General features: G+C 40.6%; 2 protein-coding genes across 4 annotated transcripts in view; one reads left to right on the top strand and one right to left on the bottom strand.

Annotated features, from left to right (window-relative positions):
- Positions 1-22877, top strand: part of LOC138739342 (septin-11-like) — a 66909-nt gene that overhangs the window by 9665 nt on the left and 34367 nt on the right. For 2 of the 3 annotated variants that reach the window (XM_069891170.1, XM_069891171.1), the window contains exons 1-4: positions 5983-6270; positions 10474-10588; positions 16305-16500; positions 21058-21244. In XM_069891170.1, the coding sequence (XP_069747271.1) occupies positions 6241-6270; positions 10474-10588; positions 16305-16500; positions 21058-21244 (528 nt within the window). In that variant the 5' untranslated portion in view covers positions 5983-6240. Of the gene's footprint in view, positions 1-5982; positions 6271-10473; positions 10589-16304; positions 16501-21057; positions 21245-22877 lie in introns of those variants that run through there. The other variant, XM_069891172.1, reaches the window with a different exon arrangement.
- Positions 3150-5874, bottom strand: LOC138739340 (ankyrin repeat domain-containing protein SOWAHC-like). Its single transcript, XM_069891167.1, has one exon. It carries the CDS (start codon positions 5750-5752, stop codon positions 3890-3892), a length of 1863 nt encoding a protein of 620 aa, XP_069747268.1. The 5' UTR covers positions 5753-5874; the 3' UTR covers positions 3150-3889.

The raw sequence follows: 22877 nt of genomic DNA, 5'->3' as shown, positions 1-22877 counted from the left end.
GGGCCAAGGTTTAAAAAGTAATTATTTTAATGTGGCAGACAGCATGGTGACTGGCCCTTCCAGCCCATAAACCAGTTATGCACTCATGTGACTAATTAACCTACTAATTCTGCACATCTTTTTGAATTCAGAAAAGGAATTCTTCCATTTTTATTGGCTCTGAATGAAGTTCTACTCACAATGTTGCTGTAATTGAGTGTGATAATGAGAGATTTACAAACTAGTGAGAAAAATGAAAATTTCTTCTCGAGCATGCTAATGCATTCTGATGCACTTGGAGATAAAATGTAAAATAAATTAGAAAAAACAAAGAATACAGGAAGAATCATTAATGACAAAATATTAAAGAATATCCCTCAGAATAATCTGAATGTCATTTGAACAAATCAATATTTTTGTTAATTTTATTTACTCAGATGCAACATAATTAATTTCAAATATATATTTAACATTAAAGTACTGTAGATGTGGAAGTATATTATTTGGAATAGGAAGAACCCCCATTCAGCACATGATTATTGAGCCAGTTCTTGGGGAAAAAAAATGTTTTCTGTTGTCAAGTCCTGACAAGAATCACAACCTTACATTCACTGAGTCATGTTGGGCTTGAAGCACACAGTAATTCCTGAAGCTTGAACAGCTGGAAGAAAGGATGGCCATCTACTTTTATTCACATATCTTATTTTTATTGATGGGATGATTTCCATAGTAACTGGCAGAGGTAAATGTTTTCAATAATTTAGCTGGCATTAAAATTGAGCAAAGCTGACAGAAACCATTTTATTGATCAATTACCTTTGATTAAACCAAACAAACCAAAAAAAAAACAAAGTATCTTCACAGATTCTACTTTAGATTTTTAATCATTTGGAAATTTGTAATGTAACTACTTGAACAATATACACTATATTCAAAACATATCATCTTTTACAGATCGTTGTCATTGGCAGAATGTGATAATGTAGGTTTAAATTGTAAATAGGTCATTAAAATGAGTTGCTATGTGCACATACAGAAAGTTGAACTCATTTGACACAAAGAGTGAATTGTTATTTGCTTGTTTGAATGTCTTGCCTAGAGTCAGCAATGCTGCAGAGATGTTGGCATTGGTCATCAGGCTACAAAACATATGCCAGTTCATTATACAACTTGCTTAATATATTCACAGTCAATTGCTATGTGTGGTGCATATGGATGCTAACATGCTAGTTTAGGAATTGTTGATTACCTTCACTACTTCATTTGGTTGAACAGAGCTGAATAAGAAACAGAATACACTATTATCTGTAAGAATTTGTTTTTTTTTTCATATTCCAAATTGAAAATATCATGGTGGAAACATGCTTAGCTCAGCGTTTCAAATCTGGACATTCCTATTAAGGAGAAATTTGATGTGACACAGCAAATAATTTGGAATGTACAGTTAGTTTATTTTAGTGTCTAATTAGAGCAAAGGGCATGGGAAAAGCAGACATGATTTAAATGGACAATTTTATGAAATTCTGTAACAGGGTAGCATATTTCTAACAGTAAAATTCACTGAACTGGAAGAACCACCCCATTCAATTCAATAGATTCTATAAAGGTTCTGGAAGGATATTCTTTGAATTTTCAAAACCACATTAATTTCAAAGATATTTAAGCTTATTTGTAAATCCCTGAATAGCTTCATTCTAATTAGGTAAACGTCCACATCAAATATTAAATATAAATGACTGTGGATGTCCCCATTTCAAAAACAGTGTATTTCCAAAAACAGAAATACATATTTCTCTGTTACGACAAAAAATTAAATTTGATTTAAACAAATTTCAGACTATTAATTGAAGATATATACCGAATTCTTAGAACTTGATAAAATTACCATAAATGAACACAAGAACATCTGACCTTTTGTATCTGCTCCACATTCAATAAGATCATGTCTAAACTTTTATCTGAATACTACTTCCCCATATTCTTCAAATCTTTGAATATTCAAAAATCTATTGATGTCGATCTTAAATAAGCTCAGTGACAAAGCACTAACAACTCTCATTGGGATCTCTGTTGCTCTGAACTCAATGTCCTTGCAGGCAAGTTTACTAGAGCCGTCAGGGAGAGTTTACTTATGTCAAACTGTTGTTCATTGAACACAGCTTAGCATTCAACACCATCATACCAGAAAAACTTGAGACCAAGGCAAATGATCTGAGACTCTACAAACTGGATCCTCAACTTCCTCATTGGCAGACCCCAATCAATGGAATTGGCAACATCACCTCCTCCTCACTCACACATTGAGGCAACCATGAGGAAGGCACACCAAGGCTTCTGCTTTCTAAGGAGTGTGAAGTTTGGCACGTCGTAGAATATTCTATCAGCCTTCAACAGCCTTGTGGGAACATTTATATGTAATTCACACACTTCATTACAACAAGCCCAAGTTTATTCCATATGAGAAGTTATTGATGTTTAAATGCAGAGTAGATTTTTAAAACAAGTCAATTTTAATCTGCATAAAGAAAACTAAGGACTCTCAATAAGTCTGAAGAAACTAAATTAAACAGTGAGTTAGGGATACAGTTTTCAATTTGCAACCATAAGTAGGTTGCAAGACAAATTGAAATACATTTTTAAAAAAATCACTCATTTCCTTTACAAAGTAAAACCTGTGTGCACATCTTTTAGTTCAAGTAAGTCTGGAATGAATGTGCCACTTATCTAAAAGCATTTGTTTTGAAAATGCATTGCTGGCATTTTCAAAGCAACACAAGCATGACATATTCAGTTCAACAACAACTTTCGAAATGTTTTTTTCTTCCAGCAGTTGCACTGGGTCAGTGATGAGTTCAACAATTTATTGGCAGTATTCCTTGCAAGCTTCATAAAATATTAGGATTTCTCAGGATTCCAGCAGCATGAAATTATAACGACAAACTTGATTGTAGTTTTTAATTTCACCAATAAATACAAATTCCAAGGTTCTTGCTCAGTTTCTCACTTTAATTTCAAAAACAATCACATTTTAACTATAACTTAGAAGAGCTTACTCTTAATTCTTTCCTATTCCTAAGGAAAAATAGAGTTTTCTCTGATATGTTTTTATCTTAACGAAAGTGGCTGAAAAGTCCTATTTATATAACCTAAGAATGACAGGAGGCTTTAGATTTACAATTCCTATATAGTAATATTTAATGTCACCTTACCTTAAAATACCCCCTCCCTCCAATTAGAATCACACTAGCTGTTTTACCAAAAGTAACTAACCACCATTAGTACATACATTCAAAGCAGCATATCCAGTTGTAATTTGTGTTTGTAGCAGCTGCCCTTTTAAGTTAGAAAACTTACAGCAATTTAAGAAGTACCTTATTGACTAAATTAAGGCAGCATTTCTAAAATGAAATCCTACATTTTTCTTTAAACTACTCGAATTATATCACTGTGCTTCAGAATTATTTTCACTTGAACAACCAATTTGACACAAGCACTTTAACATCACTGAAGTGTCGGCCATCACAACAGTTACCATACAATATAAACTCAACTCTATTACTGTAACCGTTGGACTGACCTTATTGTTCTATAAAAAATATACTGTATTTTTATGTAACATCTTAATAGTTTCCTGCTTTTTTGACATGGCAATATTGTATAATGATTTCAAAACAAAGTCTCTTACAAACCCAAAGCTTAATTCAATTAAACAAGTGCAATTACCGGTGTTACTTTCAGCATGCAATCCATATTTATAAATGATGAGCATTGGAAGGCACCTAAGAAATAGCCATACGTTTGCCTGGGGTGAAAAACATCAGATTGAAACAATGAATAACTATGTTCATTGTAATGTAGATAAAATAAAATGTCAAATCATTTGATTCTTCTTTTTATTTTAATGTTTATTTTATCCAAAAATAGTTGACTTGGGTCTAAGTTTCAATGCACTTTTGGGATCCCTTTGATCAGCTTGTCCCCCAAGAGAGGGCGAAGACTGAATAATTTGTGTTTTAAACCTTATTTTATTCAACTTCATATTCATTGAAGTTTTCCGGTTGACCACCTTTGCAGGCATGCCAAAATAAACTTCTTCTTCAGCACCACTGGTCAACTTGTATGTCAAATTGGCAGGAAGAACTTTAGATAGCCTCCAACGCCCAATCCCATTCTGCAACGCGTTTTCAGAGTTCCCAGACGCCCCAATAAGAGTCTTCAATTCTTCAGAAATGTCTTGGCCCAGGTACTGCCAAGCCTTTTTCCCACTGTAGTCCCTCAGATCGATATCCGCATCATAGGCACCAGACAGCAGCTTCACTACTTCCGTATGACCATGCATGGCAGCCAAATGGAGAGGAGTATAACCCCCACTCGATCTCATATTGATATTGATGGAAATGTCATGTTTTCTTGCGTAATTGAAAAGCATGGCCAATAATTCCGGTTTACCGTGTTTTGCTGCCCAATGAATGCATGTAAATCCGGTGACAAAATCTTTCCAAGTGATTAGACTTGGATCAGCTGCCAGGAGTGTCTCGATACTATCCCATTTGCCTTCCGAGGCCTGTAACATCCATTCATGTTCCAAGGGATCAAGTGCGACTGATCCACTGTCTGGATTGTCCAGTTTTGATGCAGGCAAAGAGGAGGAGTCAACATCGTTTCTTCCAAATTCCGGATCTCCTGGTTTAATATTTGGGAAAGCGACAGCAGGTGTGTGGCTGTGTCTTAGTTGGGGCGAGCCACTCATCATCAGTTCTCTAAAATTCTTCCTGCTCGACCGAGGTGTATTTAAGCTTTCGCTACTATGGGTCGTGTTTTCCTCGCTGCACACGCCGCTGAACCGATTGACCGCCTGATTGCGCTGCAAGCGCTTTCGGGAGGATCTTCTGGGGTTCATATCGGGGCTCGTCCTGATTTGGGCGGGCGATCTCACGCGGTCACTCTTCGATCGGCTCTTGTGTCCGCTGGCCTCCACGTTGACCAGTTGCACAGATTCGGGGCATTCCGTCCATTTCCCGGCGACCGGACTCTTTCCATCAGGGCCAGGCTGGGGGTCGGCGAGCGGGTCTGCACCGCTTCGAGCAGCTTGGCTGGAATGTGGGTGTGCTGGCAGCCTCTCGCCCACCTCAGCACGACCTTGAGAGGATTCGGTCCCCGGTGTGGCCACACGGGAACGTTCCGCTGGAACACGACCCCCCTCTTGGAAGGTTAGATTTGAATAGTTTTCGGGCGAAATAGAGAGGTGGGCGGCCCACCCGACTCGCCCATCTTGTGGGGTCCTCCGCCGCTCCACGACTGCAGCCCGATGACTTTCGTGCCATTTTTCAGCACACGCCTCGTCCAAACTGCCGCCCTCGAGCCCGAGGGGTGAGCCCAAGCCGGCAGCATCCATCAAAGCTCCATCACCCGAGCGCTGCGCTGGCAACGGCGCAGGTGCTTGGCAGGGGAGGGCTGCTTCACATGGCCTGTCACCATTTTCCACTGCATCGCCATCCTCTTTCCTTCCACGACCCCCCCCGCCGGCAGACGCCTCAGGCCATTCTGTTCCCCCCCGGTACTTCTTCTTGAGTCGGATGGACTTCACCCCACCTTCTTGGACCACAAGCCCCACTTTGTTCACCAACTCCTTCAACTGTGCTCGAGCATTTTCCCTCGACTTGGGGTGGTTCAGGAAAGATTTAAAATGTTCCAGCAGCTCCGCACTCTCCACCTTCCCTCCTTTCCCCGAAACGAACTGCCAGACAGCTTTCGAGCTCAATTCCGCGGCCATGGCTTTTAAATGAGCGGGGGCCCGGCGGCGAAAGGGGAAGACATCCCGGGGGCCGCCCCGGTCTCCAGGCGGACGGAGTGAGTGCGAGGACGTCGATGGATCAGCCTGTACCAGCGGGTCAGGCACCGCCCCCCCCCTCCCCGCAACCAATCACTTCCCGCTCCCCTGGCGGCTCCCTGCCAATCAAGGATCAACCACCAGGACCCCGGGGGGGGGGGGGGGGGGGGGGGGGGACTGAACGCTGACTAAAAAGTGGGATGGCCGCAGATTTGCCGCGGCCCAATTCTAGCCAGTGAGGCGGGAGAATTCACGCGAGGTTGCATGTCCTCCTGAAGGCTTGCCCTTGGTTTCGTGAGGCGCGCTCGCTTGCCCGCTCTCTCCCCGCCCCTCCCCTTCCCGGCCGAAGCCGAGCCCCGATCGCCGTGGGAGCGGGGAGCTGGCGCGTTCCAGTCGCCGACGGACTGCAGTCTCTTGTTTGTCGGTCTGCAATGGCTTCTGCTGAAATCGCCCGGCAGATGGTGAGCAGCCCCTTTCTTTCCGTCTTATTTGTTGGCCGGGGGCCGCGCAGTGGACGTTGACCAAGGTCACTGACCGGGTGGGGGGGGGGGGGGTGTTGTTCCCGGCCAGTTAACATGCCAAGGTGGGGCGTGCGGGTTCCAGGTTGTTGGGCACGATGGTCCTAATTTGGTACCGGTTGGGGGGGGGGGCAGAGATGAGAACTCGGGCGGGTCGAGTTTAATTGTACACTCTTCGTCCTGAGAGAGGGATTCGAGCCAAGGGTGGAGCTGGAACCCCCTCCCCCCTTCTCTTCCTCCCTCCCTTCTTTCTCTTCCCCCTCCCTTCTTTCTCTTCCCCCTCCCTTCTTTCTCTTCCCCCTCCCTTCTTTCTCTTCCCCCTCCCTTCTCCTCCCCCCTCCCTTCTCCTCCCCCCTCCCTTCTCCTCCCCCCTCCCTTCTCCTCCCCCCTCCCTTCTCCTCCCCCCTCCCTTCTCCTCCCCCCTCCCTTCTCCTCCCCCCTCCCTTCTCCTCCCCCCTCCCTTCTCCTCCCCCCTCCCTTCTCCTCCCCCCCCCCCCAGTGTGAGTGAGCGAATCAAACTCTGTCAACTGTTCAATTTGTACATTTTTTGGGGGCGCAACTTTGGACGATTTTGGGTTCCACTTAACACTTGGTGGACAATGAGCCCGTTCAATTAGCCGAGCTTCTTGGTGAACGTTGAGGACGATTCCTGAGTGAGGCAGCGGTTGTTCTCTCTGGAATGTGGGTTGCACCGTGGGCGGGGATTGGGTTGGGCTCGCTGGGCCATTTGGATGATATCCTGTCCTCAGCCGTGAATCTTGGATCTATCGCAGTGGTTCTCAACCTCCTTCTTCCCACCCACATCCCACTTTAAGCAATCCCTCTGCCATCAGTTCTCTGTGATTAGTAAAGGAATTGCTTAAGGTGGGATGTGAGAGGGAAGGGAAGGTTGAGAATCACTGAGCTCTGGACCCAATTGTTACGAAATATTTTGCTTGAGAAAAATTGTCGTTGGCCCATTTCCTCTGGAGTCATGAAGCCATGCACACAATTGGGTACGATGATAACAGGGGTTTTCAAACTGTTTTCTTTCCACCCACATCCCACCTTAAGCAATCCCAAAAAGTAACGGAAATGCCTTACCGCCAGGTACAGCACTAACAGCTCCCATTCAAAAGCGCTGTATTTGAGTTCTGGAGGGTGGAGTTCATGGATTCTCGATGAGTTGTTCTAGCACGACCCCTACCACTGTGCTGGAGGCATTGACAGTTAGAGCAGTGAACCAGGAGGATGGCATAGGCTAGCGCGCCATTGGCCCTCTGGAACGCCCTGGAGTATTCCTGTCCCAGGCAATGTCTTTTGCTTCGCTGGTCATCGGTCCAAAGGGGGCGCATTTTGCGTGCCACTGCAGGTAGGAACCTGTGGTAAAGTTTATCATATCAGTGAATTCCTGCAGTCTTCACCGTGCATGGCTTAGCGAAGTGCAGGACCGCCTCAATCTTTTTGGGGAGGGACGTGGCCCCCATGCACGTTAATTTTGTGCCCCAGCAAGTTGATGGTGTCCAGACCCAACTGGCAGTTAGCGGGGTGAACGATCAGCCCAAACTCACTCAGTCGGGTGCACAGCTGCCTCAGGTGGGCGGCATGGTCTTTGTGGCAGTGGCTGGCGATGAGGATTGCGTCCAAATAGGTGAATGCAAATGGGAGGTCCCGGCCCACTGCATCCATCAACTGCTGGAAAGTTTGTGCTGCATTCTTTACACTGAAGGGCATGAGGAGGAATTTGAACAAAGCAAGGGAGGGTTATGATTTCAGTCTTGGGGACATCCTGGGGGGTGAACTGGGATTTGATGGTACTCCCCAGAGGAGGTCCACCTTGGAGAACACCTGTGCCCTATGCAGGTTGGCGGCAAAGTCTTGGATGTAGGGCATGGGGTATCTGTCGGGCATGGTGGCCTCATTGAGGTGGTGGTAGTCCTCACATGGTCTCCAATGCCCTGCTGATTTGGGCACCATGTGGAGGGGAAAGGTCCGGGGACTGTCAGAGCGCTGCATAGTCCCAAAGATCTCCATTTTTTTGAACTCCTCCTTTGCCAGGCAGAGTTTCTCGGGCATGAGTCAGTGTGTTCTGGCATGGAGTGTGGGGTGGGGGTCCTTGGTCAGTATGTGGTGCCCGACCCTACCCCATGCTTTGGCTCGGCCGTGGAGAACTGTGGTGCCACTATCGAGGGGAACTCCGTCAGAATCCAGGCGAGTTCATTGTCCAAGTGTTATAGAGTCCAGGTTGGGGGCAGGTAGCTTGGCTTTCCCCCAAAGGCAGAGTCTGAAAGGTTCTGGCATGCACCAAGCACCGTCCCTCGAGGTCGTGCAGCAAGCAATGAGGCCGAAGGAAGTTTGCTCCCAGGAGCGGTTGCGCCACTGCCGCGAGGGCAAAGATCCATGTAAAGCAGCAGTTGCTGAAACAAAGGGGGATGGTGTGGGTCCCGAAGATCAAATGCAGGAGCTGTTGACTGCCTTCGATGTTGGGCTCTGTTTGTCACAGCAGGTGTTGAGGCCTGAAGGGGGTAAGATGCTTATCTTGCTGATGCTTATCTTTGTGCCTGTGCCGACCAGGACACGCCTGCCCGATAGAGAGTCTGAGACGTGGAGGAGGCTATTACGTGTGCCAACTGCCGCAGTCATCGATGACAGTTGGCCAGGACGTTTCTTGAACCTGCAGGGTGGGCAGCCTTGACAGTGCTCTGCACCCCATCGCTGGTGGTAGTAGTGTAGCTTGCCCGGGGTGTTCACTTGCCTCTCTGCTTGCCTTGATCTTGCTGGGGGCTGTTCATGGGTCTTGCTGATATGGTCTACGACAGCCCTGGCATCCTTCTTTGCTCTCAAGAGCATGTCTGCCTGGGCAACAACCTTCCGAGGGTCGCTGAAGTCCTCGTCTGGGAGCAAGAGCCATATATCCTCAGGCAGCTACTCCAAGAAGATCTGCTTGAAGAGCAGGCAAGGCTTGTGTCCCTCAGTTAACGCGAACATCTCGATCATTAGGGTGGACGGACCCTTGTCCCCCAGTCCGTCCGTGTGGAACAATTGGGTGGCGTGCTCATGCCAGGAAAGCCTTTAAGTACAGTTTAGTAGCTCTTGGAGGTCCGCTTATTTGCCTTCCTCCGGAATCTTCTGTAAGAAATTCACGACCTTTGCCACTGAGTCCTGATTGAGGGCGCTCCCAATGTAGAAGTAGCAGGTGTTGTCGGCAGTGATGCATCGAAGCTGGAACTGGGCCTCGGCCTGCTTGAACCGTGTGTGCGACTCCCCGAACATCGAGAGCCTGAGGGAGACTGTGTGGATGGTTGGTGGCTCTGCTTGATCAATCATCTTCGGGTCAACTGCCAGGTGGACCTGTTGGGGGTCACCAATGTAACATGCGCACTTGACGAGTGTGGAAAGAAGGCACACATGACAAGTCAAAATAGAACAGTGCTTTTTTGGCACTGGCAGTTCTGCTTACGTGGGCCCCTTGCACTGACGTCAGGGGCCTGCATCATCGGAGGGCCGACCTCGGTTTGGCTGGCATTCCTGCCAGAGTTCCCCATGTTCCCACCGTGCAGAGGTCACTCCCAGGTCCGCGTGGTTGCCGTGCTCGTTAGCCATTTTGCGGACCGGTTCACATCTCCTTGTGTGGGCTGCTACAAAACTACAATTGTATTGTCACGCTTGCTTGCACCTCAAGGTGGGGAATGACTGGTTTACGTGACAGTGAAGTGATGTGATGTGCTGAATACCTTCTTTGGATTGTTTATTTTTGTATATTGCTTAACTGGAAAATAATTGTTGGACTAAAAATCGTAAATAGTGCTCACAGAGGCAAGTAAAATTGGAAATGGTGAAGAATACTTAAAAACTGACCTCATCCCACTGGGAATAAAAAAAAATTCTTAAACTATTCCCAAAGAATGTTGCACTTGAATAGAACTGTTGACCCTTGCAATCGAGAATTGTGTGAGTGTATGGGTTACATGCTTGGGACTGAATGACAATTTCTTATTCTTATTAATTGTACACAATCTTTAAAATGGTACTAGTTAAAGGCAGTTTAAAAAACTTGTATTGATAAATAATACATTTTCATTATTGTTGATGCCAGTAAAATGTATTGAAGTTGAAAATCTTTTAATTGTGATTTATCTTTTTATAAAAAATTTTTCACTTCTGCAGAGTGAAAGTGTCCGTCCACTTTCCTTGTCAGGCCATGTGGGATTTGACAGTTTACCAGATCAACTAGTCAATAAATCTACCTCCCAGGGATTTTGCTTTAATATTCTTTGTGTTGGTAAGTTTTGATCATTTAATATTTCAATTCTGTTTGGCTGAAGGGTGGTCATTAAAGGTGTTTGTGATCAGTTTTATTGGATATGGGGAGAATTGCTATTTCTTGGATAAGAAAAACTAAAATAAGTAGTCAAATAAAAATTTTGATTGAGACAATTTATGAAGAAATCACATTTTTTTTCTTATTTGAAAGATAATAGTACTGTCATTAAAAGTTTTCCCTATTAGTTGGCACGAACTTCCATGAAAATGGAGCAAAGGTGGTCAAATTAAGATGATCTCATTTAAAAGAGCCGCGCCCCTCTCTCCTCCACCTTTTTCATCCTGTTCCTTCCCCAGCATGCCCCATGATACTTTTCCCTCTTCTTGTCTTTCCCCTATGCAGTCCTTTTTTTCCCCCATCTTTTCCTCCCCCCCCCCCCCACCCTTCCCAAAGGCATATTTTTAACCTCATTGTCAGTGGCATTAAAATGAAAATTTGATTCTAAACAGAAGGGCTACAACAAACAAAATGTATGCTTTTTATGAAGCTCAAAGTCGGGAGGAATTCATTTGATGAGTTGAATGCCCATGAGCATGAAGAAGTTTTTCTGTGAGAATTGGGGATTAAAATTCCAAAACCTGATAGGGAATTGAAGAGTATAAAGAATGCAGAGTTCTTAATCCTTTCAGCAGTAGTGAACAATGCAATCGTAGATCGATGTTGCCTACATTTAATCCTTGCTTTCATCTGTATAAAGTGACCTTGCAGTAGGACTGGTGAAGTGAACAAATCTTTGGTAGGAAAGAACTTCTTTGCATTCCCTACTTTTTGCTGTAAAAGGCTATGCATGTGATCAGTGGCAGACAAGATCAAATTGGGATTGAGGTGCATTTTCAGAAGACTTCTGAGCCCTCTTGGATGATATATTTGAGATATGCTGGCTCTTAATTACACACCTGCATGTATTATGGATAGATCTCATGGGATTGACAACAGTGAATTTAATTAATAGAGCTCTTTGTTACATAATTTAATTGCATTTTAAATAGAAAATTAACAGTTTGTGTCTGATTATCCACAACCAGTCATCAAGCTCCAAGCTGACTGCAACCATCTCTGAGGGTCACCGATCTATTTTTTCAGTTACTATGTATGAAAATTTACTTCATGCACAAAACCTCGTTACTCCAAAACTCCATTCTTTGAAGTGTGTGCACCAGGTTTCATATTTCACTGTTTTGCATCCTCTAAAAATGCCAAAGATGTTATAGGTGCCCTTTTGTGTGCTTTTCCATCTCTAGTGGCAGTATTTTCATCAACTTTTGATCTGCTTTGTCTATGTGTTTCATTTAAAATTTTTTCAAGTATTGTTTGTTTACCCTGACTTCCTGCATGCTTCTCATATAGTCACCCTCGAGCAGCTAAAGCAGAGGCAACCTTCCCATAACTCAAGAATGCAGCAAAAAAAAGAGCAGGCCATTCAGCCCATCAGGTTAGCTCTGTTTTTCAGAGATTATGGATGATCTTTTCAGCACTAATTTCTTGCACTAACTCCCATAACACCCAATTCCCTTGAAATCTGAATATCTATTGATTTCTTTCTCAAACATAATCAGCATTTTCCCCTTTACAACTATCTAGAGGAGGGACCATACACCCACCTGTTTGCAATGATCGGATGATAGTGGACAAGGCTAGTACCTTCAATTTGTTGGGAGTATACATATTGGAGGACTTCTCTTGGAGCCATCAAGTGCCCAGGGGCATAGAAGACTGCAGAAGGTAGCAAGCATAACCTAGTTCATCATTAGCTCCGACCTCCCATCTACGTAAGGTACTGCCTTAAGAAGGCAGCCAACATCATAAAGGATCCCCATCACTCTAATATTAAACTGTCTCATCTTGTGGAAGAAGATACAGAAGCCTAAGGTTCAGAACCTCAAAGTTTAAGAACAGTTTTTTCCTACAGTTATCAGGCTCTTTTTAAAAAATATATATATTTTATTTTTAACTTTTTAAATAAATATACATAGTAAAATATTCAGTATCACAATATATTAAACTTTTACCAACAAAGAAAAACCCCTCCTTTTCCCTCCTTCCCCACAAAATATAAATCCATACAAAGTCAGAGCTCACATTTATGATATCCATAAAAAATCTATGCAGGGAAGTCACATCTGTTTATATTGTAACAGCACCTATTATTATCACTATTATTATAATTGGGATCCTACATAGTCTAAATATGGCTGCCGTATCTTGGCAAATGAGTCATATTTGCTTTTTAGATTATGTCATTTTCTCCAGTTATCTCTCTGCAGTCCATTGTTCTATGAGAGTTGGACTTTCAAGCAATTGCAATTTACTTCTTATCCACTTTTATCCATATTAATTTTATAACCATATTTTTCTAGTGTTGTTTGCATTTCCTCCAGAGACTTAGCCGGATCAGATAAATATAATAGTACAGAATCAGCAAATAGGTTGATTTTATGTTCTTCTTGTCCAACTTTGAAGCCTTTCATATCTGGATTTCTCCTAGTAATCACTGCCAGCGGTTCAATCGCAAGAATAAAAAGCCCTGGAGACAAGGAACACTTCTGTCTACTCGATCTACTCAGAGGGGAAACCCCTGACATCTGATTATTGGTTATAATTTTGGCTTGTGTTTTATGATAAAACATTTTTATCCAATTTATAAATATTTTACCTATTCCAAATTTCTCCATCATTTTAAATAAAAAAGGCCATTCTAAGCAGTCGAATGCCTTTTCTGCGTTGAGGGAGACTGTTGTACTAGAATTCAATTTTGATTTAGCTGTATGTTAATGTACTGAATAGCCTACTCAGACTATTTGAGGCGTGTCTTCCTTCAAACAAATCCCACTTGCTCTGTATGTATTAATTTAGTTAAATATTGTCCCAGTCTATTAACTAATGCCTTCACCAATATTTTATAATCATCATTCAAAAAATGAAGTTTTTAATGACTCACTTTTTTTCCGGCAACACTCTAATAATAGCTGTTGAAAAAGAGTCCAGGAGAAACTGAGTCTCCACTGTCTGGTCTAGCATTTCCATTATATGAGGTATCAACAAATCCTTAAATTGTCTATTGAACTTGGATGGGAACCCATCCTCCCCCTGAGACTTATTAGCCTGCAAAATGTTCAGAGCCTTCTCAATTTCTTCTCTTGTGAAAGGGACATCTAACTCCTTCTGTTCTCTTCTAATTTTGGAAGCATAACATTCACTAGGAGCTTGTCCATCTTATTAGCAAATCTTAATAATTCTGATTATATAGTTTTTTTTATATAGTATTGTTGAAAAATAAAGATATCAATAATCTCTTTTTGGTTGTTAAAATGTTGGCTAATGTGACAATTGCATTTATCATTCTCGATGACTTCTGTGACTTCACTTGCCAGGACAAGAACTTGTGTCCTCTTTCTCCTTAAATCATAATATTTTTGTTTAGTTTTTAAAATAATTTTTTCCATTTTATATATTTGTAATGTTATATCTCAGTTTTTATTCTCTAAGAGACTATATTTTTCTTGTAAACATGTCCTCTGACATTCTTTCTCCAGTCTTTTATCTCTTTCTCCAAACCATCCAGTTCTGCATTCTGTTCTCTTTTAAGATTTTTTTGTATAAGAAATAAATTGCCCTCTCATATGAGCTTTAAGCGTAATCCCATATCAAAAAATTGTTATCAGTGGAAGAGAGATTTGTTTCACAAAATAGTTCTATCTGTCTCCTAATAAACTCACAGAAATCTGTCCTTTTCAACAATGTGGCATTAAGATGCCATCTGTACACATTTTCTTGTTTTTCCTCTATAGCAATAGTTAAGATTAATGGTGAGTGGTGTGACAGTGGCCTCACCAAGTATTCTGTTTTTGCCACTCACTTTTTAATTGTGAAGTCATTAAAATTAAATTATGTGAATCATGGACCCTTTAGAACGAGTAGTCTCTCTCTGTGGGGTTGAGCTGCCTCCGGATATCAATCATAAATTATGGCGTCACTTTTGCAGCCCTTGCCCTTGTTACAGTTCTCGTTGATTTATCCTATATTGGATCTTGACAGAATTAAATTCCCCCTGACCAATACATTTTGTCTACCTTCTGCAGCTTTTAAAAAGATATCCTTCATAAAGGCTTCATCATCATAATTTGGAGTGTAAATATTCATGAATGTCTAGGATTCTGCATAAATTTTACAATGTGCCATTATAAACCTCCCAGCTTGGTCATTCGATATATGGTATATTTTTGTTAATTAAAATTGCTACTCCTCTCACTTTTGAACCGAAAGATGATTTTACTTGCCCCACCCATCCTCTTTTTAATTTGGCATGTTCCAATTTAGTAAGGTGTGTTTCCTGTAGGGAAACTACATTCATCAGGTCTTCTGCATTTGAGGGTCCGATGAGCCCTTTCTATTTGTAGTTCTCCATTGAATTTATTTTCTTCCAACACTCGTGGGATCCAAATTTCAAAGAAGTTCATCGGGTCTCTCCCTTCAAACCAAATATCTGAACATTATTACATCTGCTGAAATTCTCCATGTAGCTTGTTTATCCAAGGCCCACCTCTTCTTGTCTTCTTCCAAAGTTTTCAGCTTTTCTTGTGTTTTAACCAAGACAAATTCCTCTTGGCCCATTTATTCCATTAAATCATCATTTGACTCTTTAAATTCAGTAATTTTCTCTTGATATATTTCTCAATGCGGTTTCAACGCCTGTAAAACGATTGACTAAAGTCTCTATCTTATCCAGGATTATATTCAGATCTTGCACCAACCCCCGCAGGATTGCTGGGCTCAGTCGGTCCCAGGACCGCTCTTGTGCTTTCGGGCTTTCACTCAATGTTTCTGGCTGAGTTGGTGTCTCTTCTGATTTTGTTGTTTGCTCTCTTGTTCATACATAGTTTAAAGGATTAAAATTAAGAATTTTTTCACTATGTTTTTAAAATTCTTCACAGTGAGCTCATCTAAGACACGTCTGTCTAGCTCCTTTGCATGGCCAAGCCCCCTGCCAGTTATCAGGCTCTTGAATCCCCCCTTAATATAAGCTGCTCCAGGACCACAAAAACCTTCTGCACTATTGCACTTTTATTTACTGAACTTTTTTCTTGCACTAACTCTAACTGTAATTTATGTATTTTTCATATTTATTTTCTCTCTAAACAAGGGTGATTTAAAGTATGCTATTGTAGATTTTTACAAAATACCTGTTTGGCTGCAGCAATTAAATTTTGGTGCATATGTACTTTGTCGTTGTCTTTTGTGACAATAACTTCATCATTATCAGAGATAAGATGCATCTTTGTGCCTTGTACAGGTACACAATCCTTTATCCGGACATCTAAAATCCAGAAAGCTCCAAAAATCGGTATATTTTTCCTGGTGCTGGTACAGCGGAGAAGAGAGAGCAGCGTGACTAGGTTTGGATGGGGTGGAGAGATGGCAGCACGACTCAGGTGGGCGAGGGGGGAGAGAGACAGCAATGTGACTGGAAGGGGCTGGATACGGCAGCACAATTCGGGTGGGCTTAAATCTGGGGCATCTGGCTTTTGTTCTGAAATCAGGAAAAATCTGAAATTCGGAACAGACTGTCCGTCCCCACCCCCAAAGGGTCCTGGATAAAGGATTGATTGTGTACCTGTATGATCTAGAACATCTGTTTGTATTATTGCAGTTAACATCATTTGTTCTATAATTTCAGGGGAAACTGGCATTGGAAAGTCAACACTTATGGATACTTTATTCAACACCAGCTTTGAGAGTTGCCAATCAACACATTATGAAAACCAAGTAAAATTGAAGGCCCAGACTTATGAACTACAGGAGAGTACTGCGCGTTTAAAACTAACCATTGTAAATTCAGTGGGCTTTGGAGACCAGATAAACAAAGAAGATAGGTAAGTAGGGGAGCTGCAGGCATCAATGCTAGGGCTCCAGTTTTTTGATGTATATCTCAAATTATTTGCATGTGGGAACTCGAACGTAATCTTTCCAAATGTGCAGGCTACAAAGTTGTGGGGTGGGGGTGGGGGGGGGGAAATGTGAGGTGTGAGAAAAATGCAAAGTCACCAATGTAATTTGAACAAGATAGCTGAGTATCTGAGTGTCAGATGTAGTGGAAAGTAGATACTGTAAATGTGTAATTTACTTTAGGTCTGAAGTCAGAAAGACACTCATAATTTACAGAAGAAAGGAAGTGTATTGATACCATGGCCAGGGATGTGTGGCTGCAGCTGTAAAAGGTTTGGTGAATCAGCATCTGAAGAATTTTTTGATGTTTGGGCCTCCTTCAGAAGAAGGTTGTTCTTGCCATGGAGAAAGTCCAATAAATGTTTACCAGACTGATTCTGGGATAGCCAAACTGACTTGTGAGAAGATAGAAGGTTGGTTGGACTTAAATTAATTGAGTTTTGAAGATTAAATATTTCATGAAAATCTATAAATTTAAACAGGACTGGAGAGATTGTTCCCCACAGCTGGGGTAGTTGAGACCAAGGGCCAAGGTGTTAGAATAGAGAGGATACTATTTAGAACTAAACACGAGAAATTGCACGTAGAATGTAGGGATTTTGTGAAATTCTTTAATGTTAAAAGCAGTGATTACATCATTAAATATGTTCAAGAAGAAAGTAGTTGTGTTCCTTAATGCTTTAAAAAATCAAGATGAAGGCAAGAACGGGGCACAAGAGTGAATGATCAGTCACAATCACTTTGAATGATATAGCAGGCCTATACTCTCTGGCAACTTTCTATGCAATGATGACTGGTTGTGCCATCATCTAACTTGTGCGTTTAGGCTCTAGAATTTATTTGCTTTTTGTCAAGATAAAATACTTTTTAAATCTAATAAAATGCTCTGTGAAGCTCCTTGACTTATTTTACTACATTAAATGGGATTTTGACCAAGTTTTGTTGATCATGAAAAGTAGTCTGAGCAACTATGATGATATACTCTGTGCATTGAGAAGCATTTCTTTTAAACAGAAGTCGGTTGTCTGCTCTAATGAACTTGGTTTCATCCTTTGTGGGAACAAGTATAGAACAATTTTGTATAAGAAAATTTTGTATTTTCTATCAGCCCATAATTTTGCCGCTGCCACCTCTTTAAAATTGCCTAGTTTAATTAGTCCAGTTTTTCACAAACCCTGCAAATTAGTTATCTACATCTCGCTGCTTTTTATAGAATCCGATTCTGCCAAGTAGTAGTTTTCAGAGCTTAGTCAGTTTCAGAGTGGTGGGAAGGAACATTTTGTACATTTTTTGCCAATCAATTTGTATTTCTACTTGTAGGAAGTAGGAACAGGAGTAGGCCAAAAATGGCCCATCGAGCCTGGTCCGCCATTCAATACAATCATGGATGATCTAATTTATGACCTAACTCCACTTACCTGCCTTCTCCCCATATCCCCCAATTCCTCTATCTTGTAAAAATTTATCTAACCGAATTTTAAATATGTTTAATGAGGCAGCCTCAACCACTTCCCTGGTTAGAGAATTCTAAACATTCACTACTCTCTGGGAAAAACTATTTTTCCTCATCTCTGTCCTAAATCTACTCCCCCGAATCTTGAGATTGTGTCCTCTCGTTTTAGTTTCCCCGGCCAGCTCAAAAAAACTTCCTACATCTATCCTATCCATACCCTTCAAAATCCTATATGTTTCTATAAGATCTCCTCATTCTTCTGAACTCGAACGAATACAATCCTAGACGATTTAATCTTTCATCATAAGTCAACCCCTTCATCCCAGGGATCAACCTAGTAAACCTCCTCTGGACTGTCTCCAAAGCCAATATATCCTTCCTCAAATATGGAGACCAGAACTGGACATAGTACTCCAGGTGTCTTATACAGTTGCAACATTACCTCCCTACTCCTGAATTCAATTCCTCTAGAGATGAAGGCCAACATTCCATTTGCCTTCTTAATAACCTGCTGCACCTGCAACCTAACTTTTTGCGATTCATGCACAAGCGCTCCCAAGTCCCTCTGCACAACAGCATGCTGTAGTTTTTCACCCTTTAAATAATATTCAGCTCTTTTATTTTTCTTGCCAAAGTGGATAACCTCACACTTACTAACATTGTACTCCATCTGCCAGACCTTTGCCCACTCATCCAGCTTAACTCTATCCCTCTGCAGACTCTCCACATCCTCATTACAATTTGCTCTTCCACTCAATTTGGTGTCATCCGCAAACTTGGCTACACCACATTTTGTCCCCTCCTCCAAGTCATCAATGTAAAAGATGAACAGTTGTGGGCCTAACACTGACACCTGCGGCACCCTACTTACCTGCCAACCTGAAAAACTCCCATTTATCCCGACTCTCTGCCTCCTTTCAGACTTGGCTTTGAATGATATTAATGAAACCTTGCTTTTGTAGTTTGACTTTGCAAAATTAGATAGGTCTTGCTGTTTACCTGCATTGTACTTTATAATTAGTTATTAAGTCCCCTGTGATCTTGTTTTCCCTCGAATAACATCTAAATTGTATATGCACTCCAGATTGGACCTCAAATGTTTTCCATTCATGTTCAGATTGAATTCTGTCTGCCTATTTCTCTAGTCTGTTATAATATGTACTGTCTTTAATATGTTTGCAAAATGACAAATTAAAAATTGTATGCTGCTTCTATCTACCTCTACTCTGTTTTTCTTTGTACAAGTATAGTACAACTCCGAATATCCGAAATGGACAGGACCGGGCCCGTTTCAGATAAATGTTTTTTTTTGGAGAACCAGTCATTTTTTTAAAAACAGCCCAGTAACAACAGCAAATCACGTGCAGCAGTGTTAAAACAACAACAAACAAGGGAAGGCTTTTTAAGCATTGAAATAATGTTTAATTCTCACCAAAAAAATGCTGGCTCCCGCCAATCACCGACATCTCCCCACCAAGTCCCCACTTCTACCAGGAGCCCGAAGGTCCTGCTACTGCCACAATTGCCGGGAGCCTGATGTCCCCAATCAGTTCAGCTCCGAAAAGATTTTGAATAAATGAGGATTTTGGATATCCTCGTTCATCTGAATTTTAATTTATTTTGAATAACTGAGGATTTTGGAGAATCTGATTTTGAATAATCGGAGTTGTACTGTAACTACTTTCTCTCTAATTGCATATTTCTCTCGTTTTTTTTGTGCAGTGCTGTTTGCAATGCTGCCATCAGCCCCACCTACTTCAACTTCAAATGATGTCTTACAAACCAGATTTATCATCTGTAATATCAAGGGGTGCTTTCCTCTTTTTAACCAATGCTTCTCAAATTGAGGCTTAATTTTGATCTTGGCAGTAATTTTTTTTGGCACTAATGTTGGACTAGTTTGGTTGCATTTATCAAGTTTCCTTTTATTTAATGTGCTCCTGATAGCCAAGGAAGATTAGAGTCAGGGTTTCTGTGATTTCCATCTCTTGGTACCTATAAAGTATTCTGGGTTATCTGCAGTTTGACTGTATTTAGTCCTCTCTTTTCACTTTAATCTTTGAAGTCCACAAAAAATTTGTTTTTCAGTGGAGTTTAAATTTTACTTTTGTCCTTCATCTTGTATACCTTTGTGGCTGCAGCAAGTAAGGTTTTTGGTGCAATGATATATTGCACTTGTGTACAGTACAGCTGTTTTTGCTGTTGAATGTTCCAACACTTTTTAAAATGAGAAAATAATACATTTATTATGTTGGAGATTTCTCCCCGTTTCTAACTTCCTCAGTTTAAATTCCTCAAGTAAGCCCATGTTTTACTGCCAGTCCTTTATTTTCTCTTTACTTTTTCTTGAAAATATTGTGAAAATTTTCAATGCTGGTTATGTTATTAAAATAAAAGAAGATTTTTAGTAGAAAATAAAACAGAAAATACTAGAAATACCCAATTGGTCAGGAAGCATCTGTGGGAAGAGCAGCAGATTAGTTGAATCAGGTTATAGATGCTTCATTAGAACTAGTTTTGAGTTTTTTTTAATTGAGTCTTTCCCAAGAATTTGATCTGGATGAAGCAAAGACTTTTTAAAATATAAGTAAAAGAGACACCTTTTGTGTAAAATGCTGATATGTTTTTACTCAGTTTAAAAAGTGGCATGTTTACCACAAGTCAGGTCTCAAGTACTGCAAAATCTTTTCTGGTTGGTAATTTGCTTGCATTCTAGTACAGTGGAATCTGAGGTAGCTGATTAGTTTTGGAGGTAGTCCATTTCTTCACTTTTCAGCATGCTCTCAATTCATGGTCTTAAACCTTTCAGTGACACCCTGAGTGCTGCTTTGAGTAGGCAGTTCCCAGCAGTTAATGAGAAACATTGTTGGCTAAGTTAATGTTTGTATAGAGTTAACATTTCTGTATTTAATTGCCATTAAAAACATTTGAGCATGCATCAAGTCTAGCGGGCTCGATGAGCATATGTTAGCAATGAACAATATATAATCGATATTCATGCCCTGTTTTTCACGTGTTTGCTTTTCATTAGCTATAAACCTATTATTGACTACATTGATGCACAGTTTGAAGCCTATCTACAAGAAGAATTGAAGATTAAACGTTCATTGCACAATTATCATGATACCCGTATCCATGCATGTCTGTACTTCATCTCTCCCACTGGCCATTCTCTTAAGTCATTAGATTTAGTCACAATGAAAAAACTGGACAGCAAGGTAGGTCAGATTTATTTTTCAAGAATAAGCATCAAAATATTTTTGAAGGTGCATTACTAATTTTGTTTATGCTTCCTTAATACTCTTGATAAAGTAAAATTGATTATTTGCTATCCCAATGTTTATAAAACATGCTGGTTTGGTATATGGGGTGTATATTGTGATGGATTCCCTTTTAAATTTATTTTTTGCACTGACTTTGAACTTCGTTTCATATAAAATGTATTCCAGTATAATACTGTGTAATACTTTATCTATAAACATCTGATAGTCTGGGAAGTATGCCCAGCACCATCAGCGTTCTGAATGTGCCATGTTATTGGAGTTTTACAATATGAAAGATTTTGTACTCAGCTTGGCTATGATGTGATTTTTGAATGTATCATTTGTTTCTCTATAACATGGGCTGAATGAGAACCCTGCCATGTGATTATAATTCCTCAATTGTGACCATCACTCCAGTCTTGCTTTGTTTTTTTTATAAAATTCTAGTAGGAAAATCTAACTGTTTGAAATGAAGTAATGCCTTGTTTGCATGATGTATTTGATAATAAAATAATGTTGGATATTTAAACTGATTGTGTTATAAAGCAGTATTTTAGTAAACATTCAACATGTATTTATTTTATGCATTTTCAAAATTAAGAAGCCTCTGTAACTTTATTTGAAAATTATTTTATTTGAATGTTTGTATTCTGTTGGAACACAATAGGTTCTTTCAACTTTTAATCCCTCAAGGGAAAAAAATGTCTTGGACAAAAATAAATTGCATTCAGAAAATTCTTCATAATAAATTTTGATTTTCTTCTTTGTTAGTATTAAGAATATTTTTGAAAATAATTTTTTGTCTCAAGGGAATCCAGAATATTCTGATTTAAAGGATTAATCTGCCATGTAGGATGAGAATGAGGATAAATTGTCTTCTGAATCCTTTTTGATATTTATTCATTTCATTGTTTATAATTTCATACAAAACCACAAGTTTTGGTATGTGCCTTGACAATGAAAATGTACTCAAAAAGGTATTGCTGAGTTTCAAAAAAATTTTGGTAAGAAGATCTTTTAGAAAGCATTTTGTTTCTTAGAGATGGAGTGTTAAGATAGGTTTGAAATGAAGATGATCTCCATTCTTTGTTATTCAGGAAGTCATCAAATGAAAGATTATCTTTCAGGTCTCAAGTAATTCCTAATCTACATATGAATGTGAGAAATGAACCCGGCCGTGATTGTAAATAAATACGGGATCCATTTTTATAAGGGGATGATGTAGACAATAAAATTATCATCCAATATGGAAACTATTTGGTTCACTATATCCACGCTGACCATGTGCCCACATCTGTACTAATCTCATCTGCAAACACTTAGCCTCGAGGCAATTCAAATGCTCATCTAGACATTTTTATCTTGTCAAGAGGCTTTTGCCAGTCTCTTGGAGTGGTGTATTCCAGTACTCGCTGCTCTCTGTGTTTAATTAAAAAGGCCCCTGTTAGATTAAATCTCTTGCCCTTCACCTTAAGTTTATGACCTCTATTTTTATCTTTCTCTGAACAGTTTCTTGCAGTCTAACCTATTTGAAGCTCAATTATATCTTTACCTCCTCTGCGCCAGTAAATACAGACTTGGCATCTTC

This window comes from Narcine bancroftii, chromosome 7 (assembly GCF_036971445.1).
Source record: "Narcine bancroftii isolate sNarBan1 chromosome 7, sNarBan1.hap1, whole genome shotgun sequence".
Lineage (NCBI taxonomy): Eukaryota > Metazoa > Chordata > Chondrichthyes > Torpediniformes > Narcinidae > Narcine > Narcine bancroftii.
Note: the sequence above shows the minus strand (reverse complement) of the source record. Positions and strands in the feature narration are given on the sequence as shown.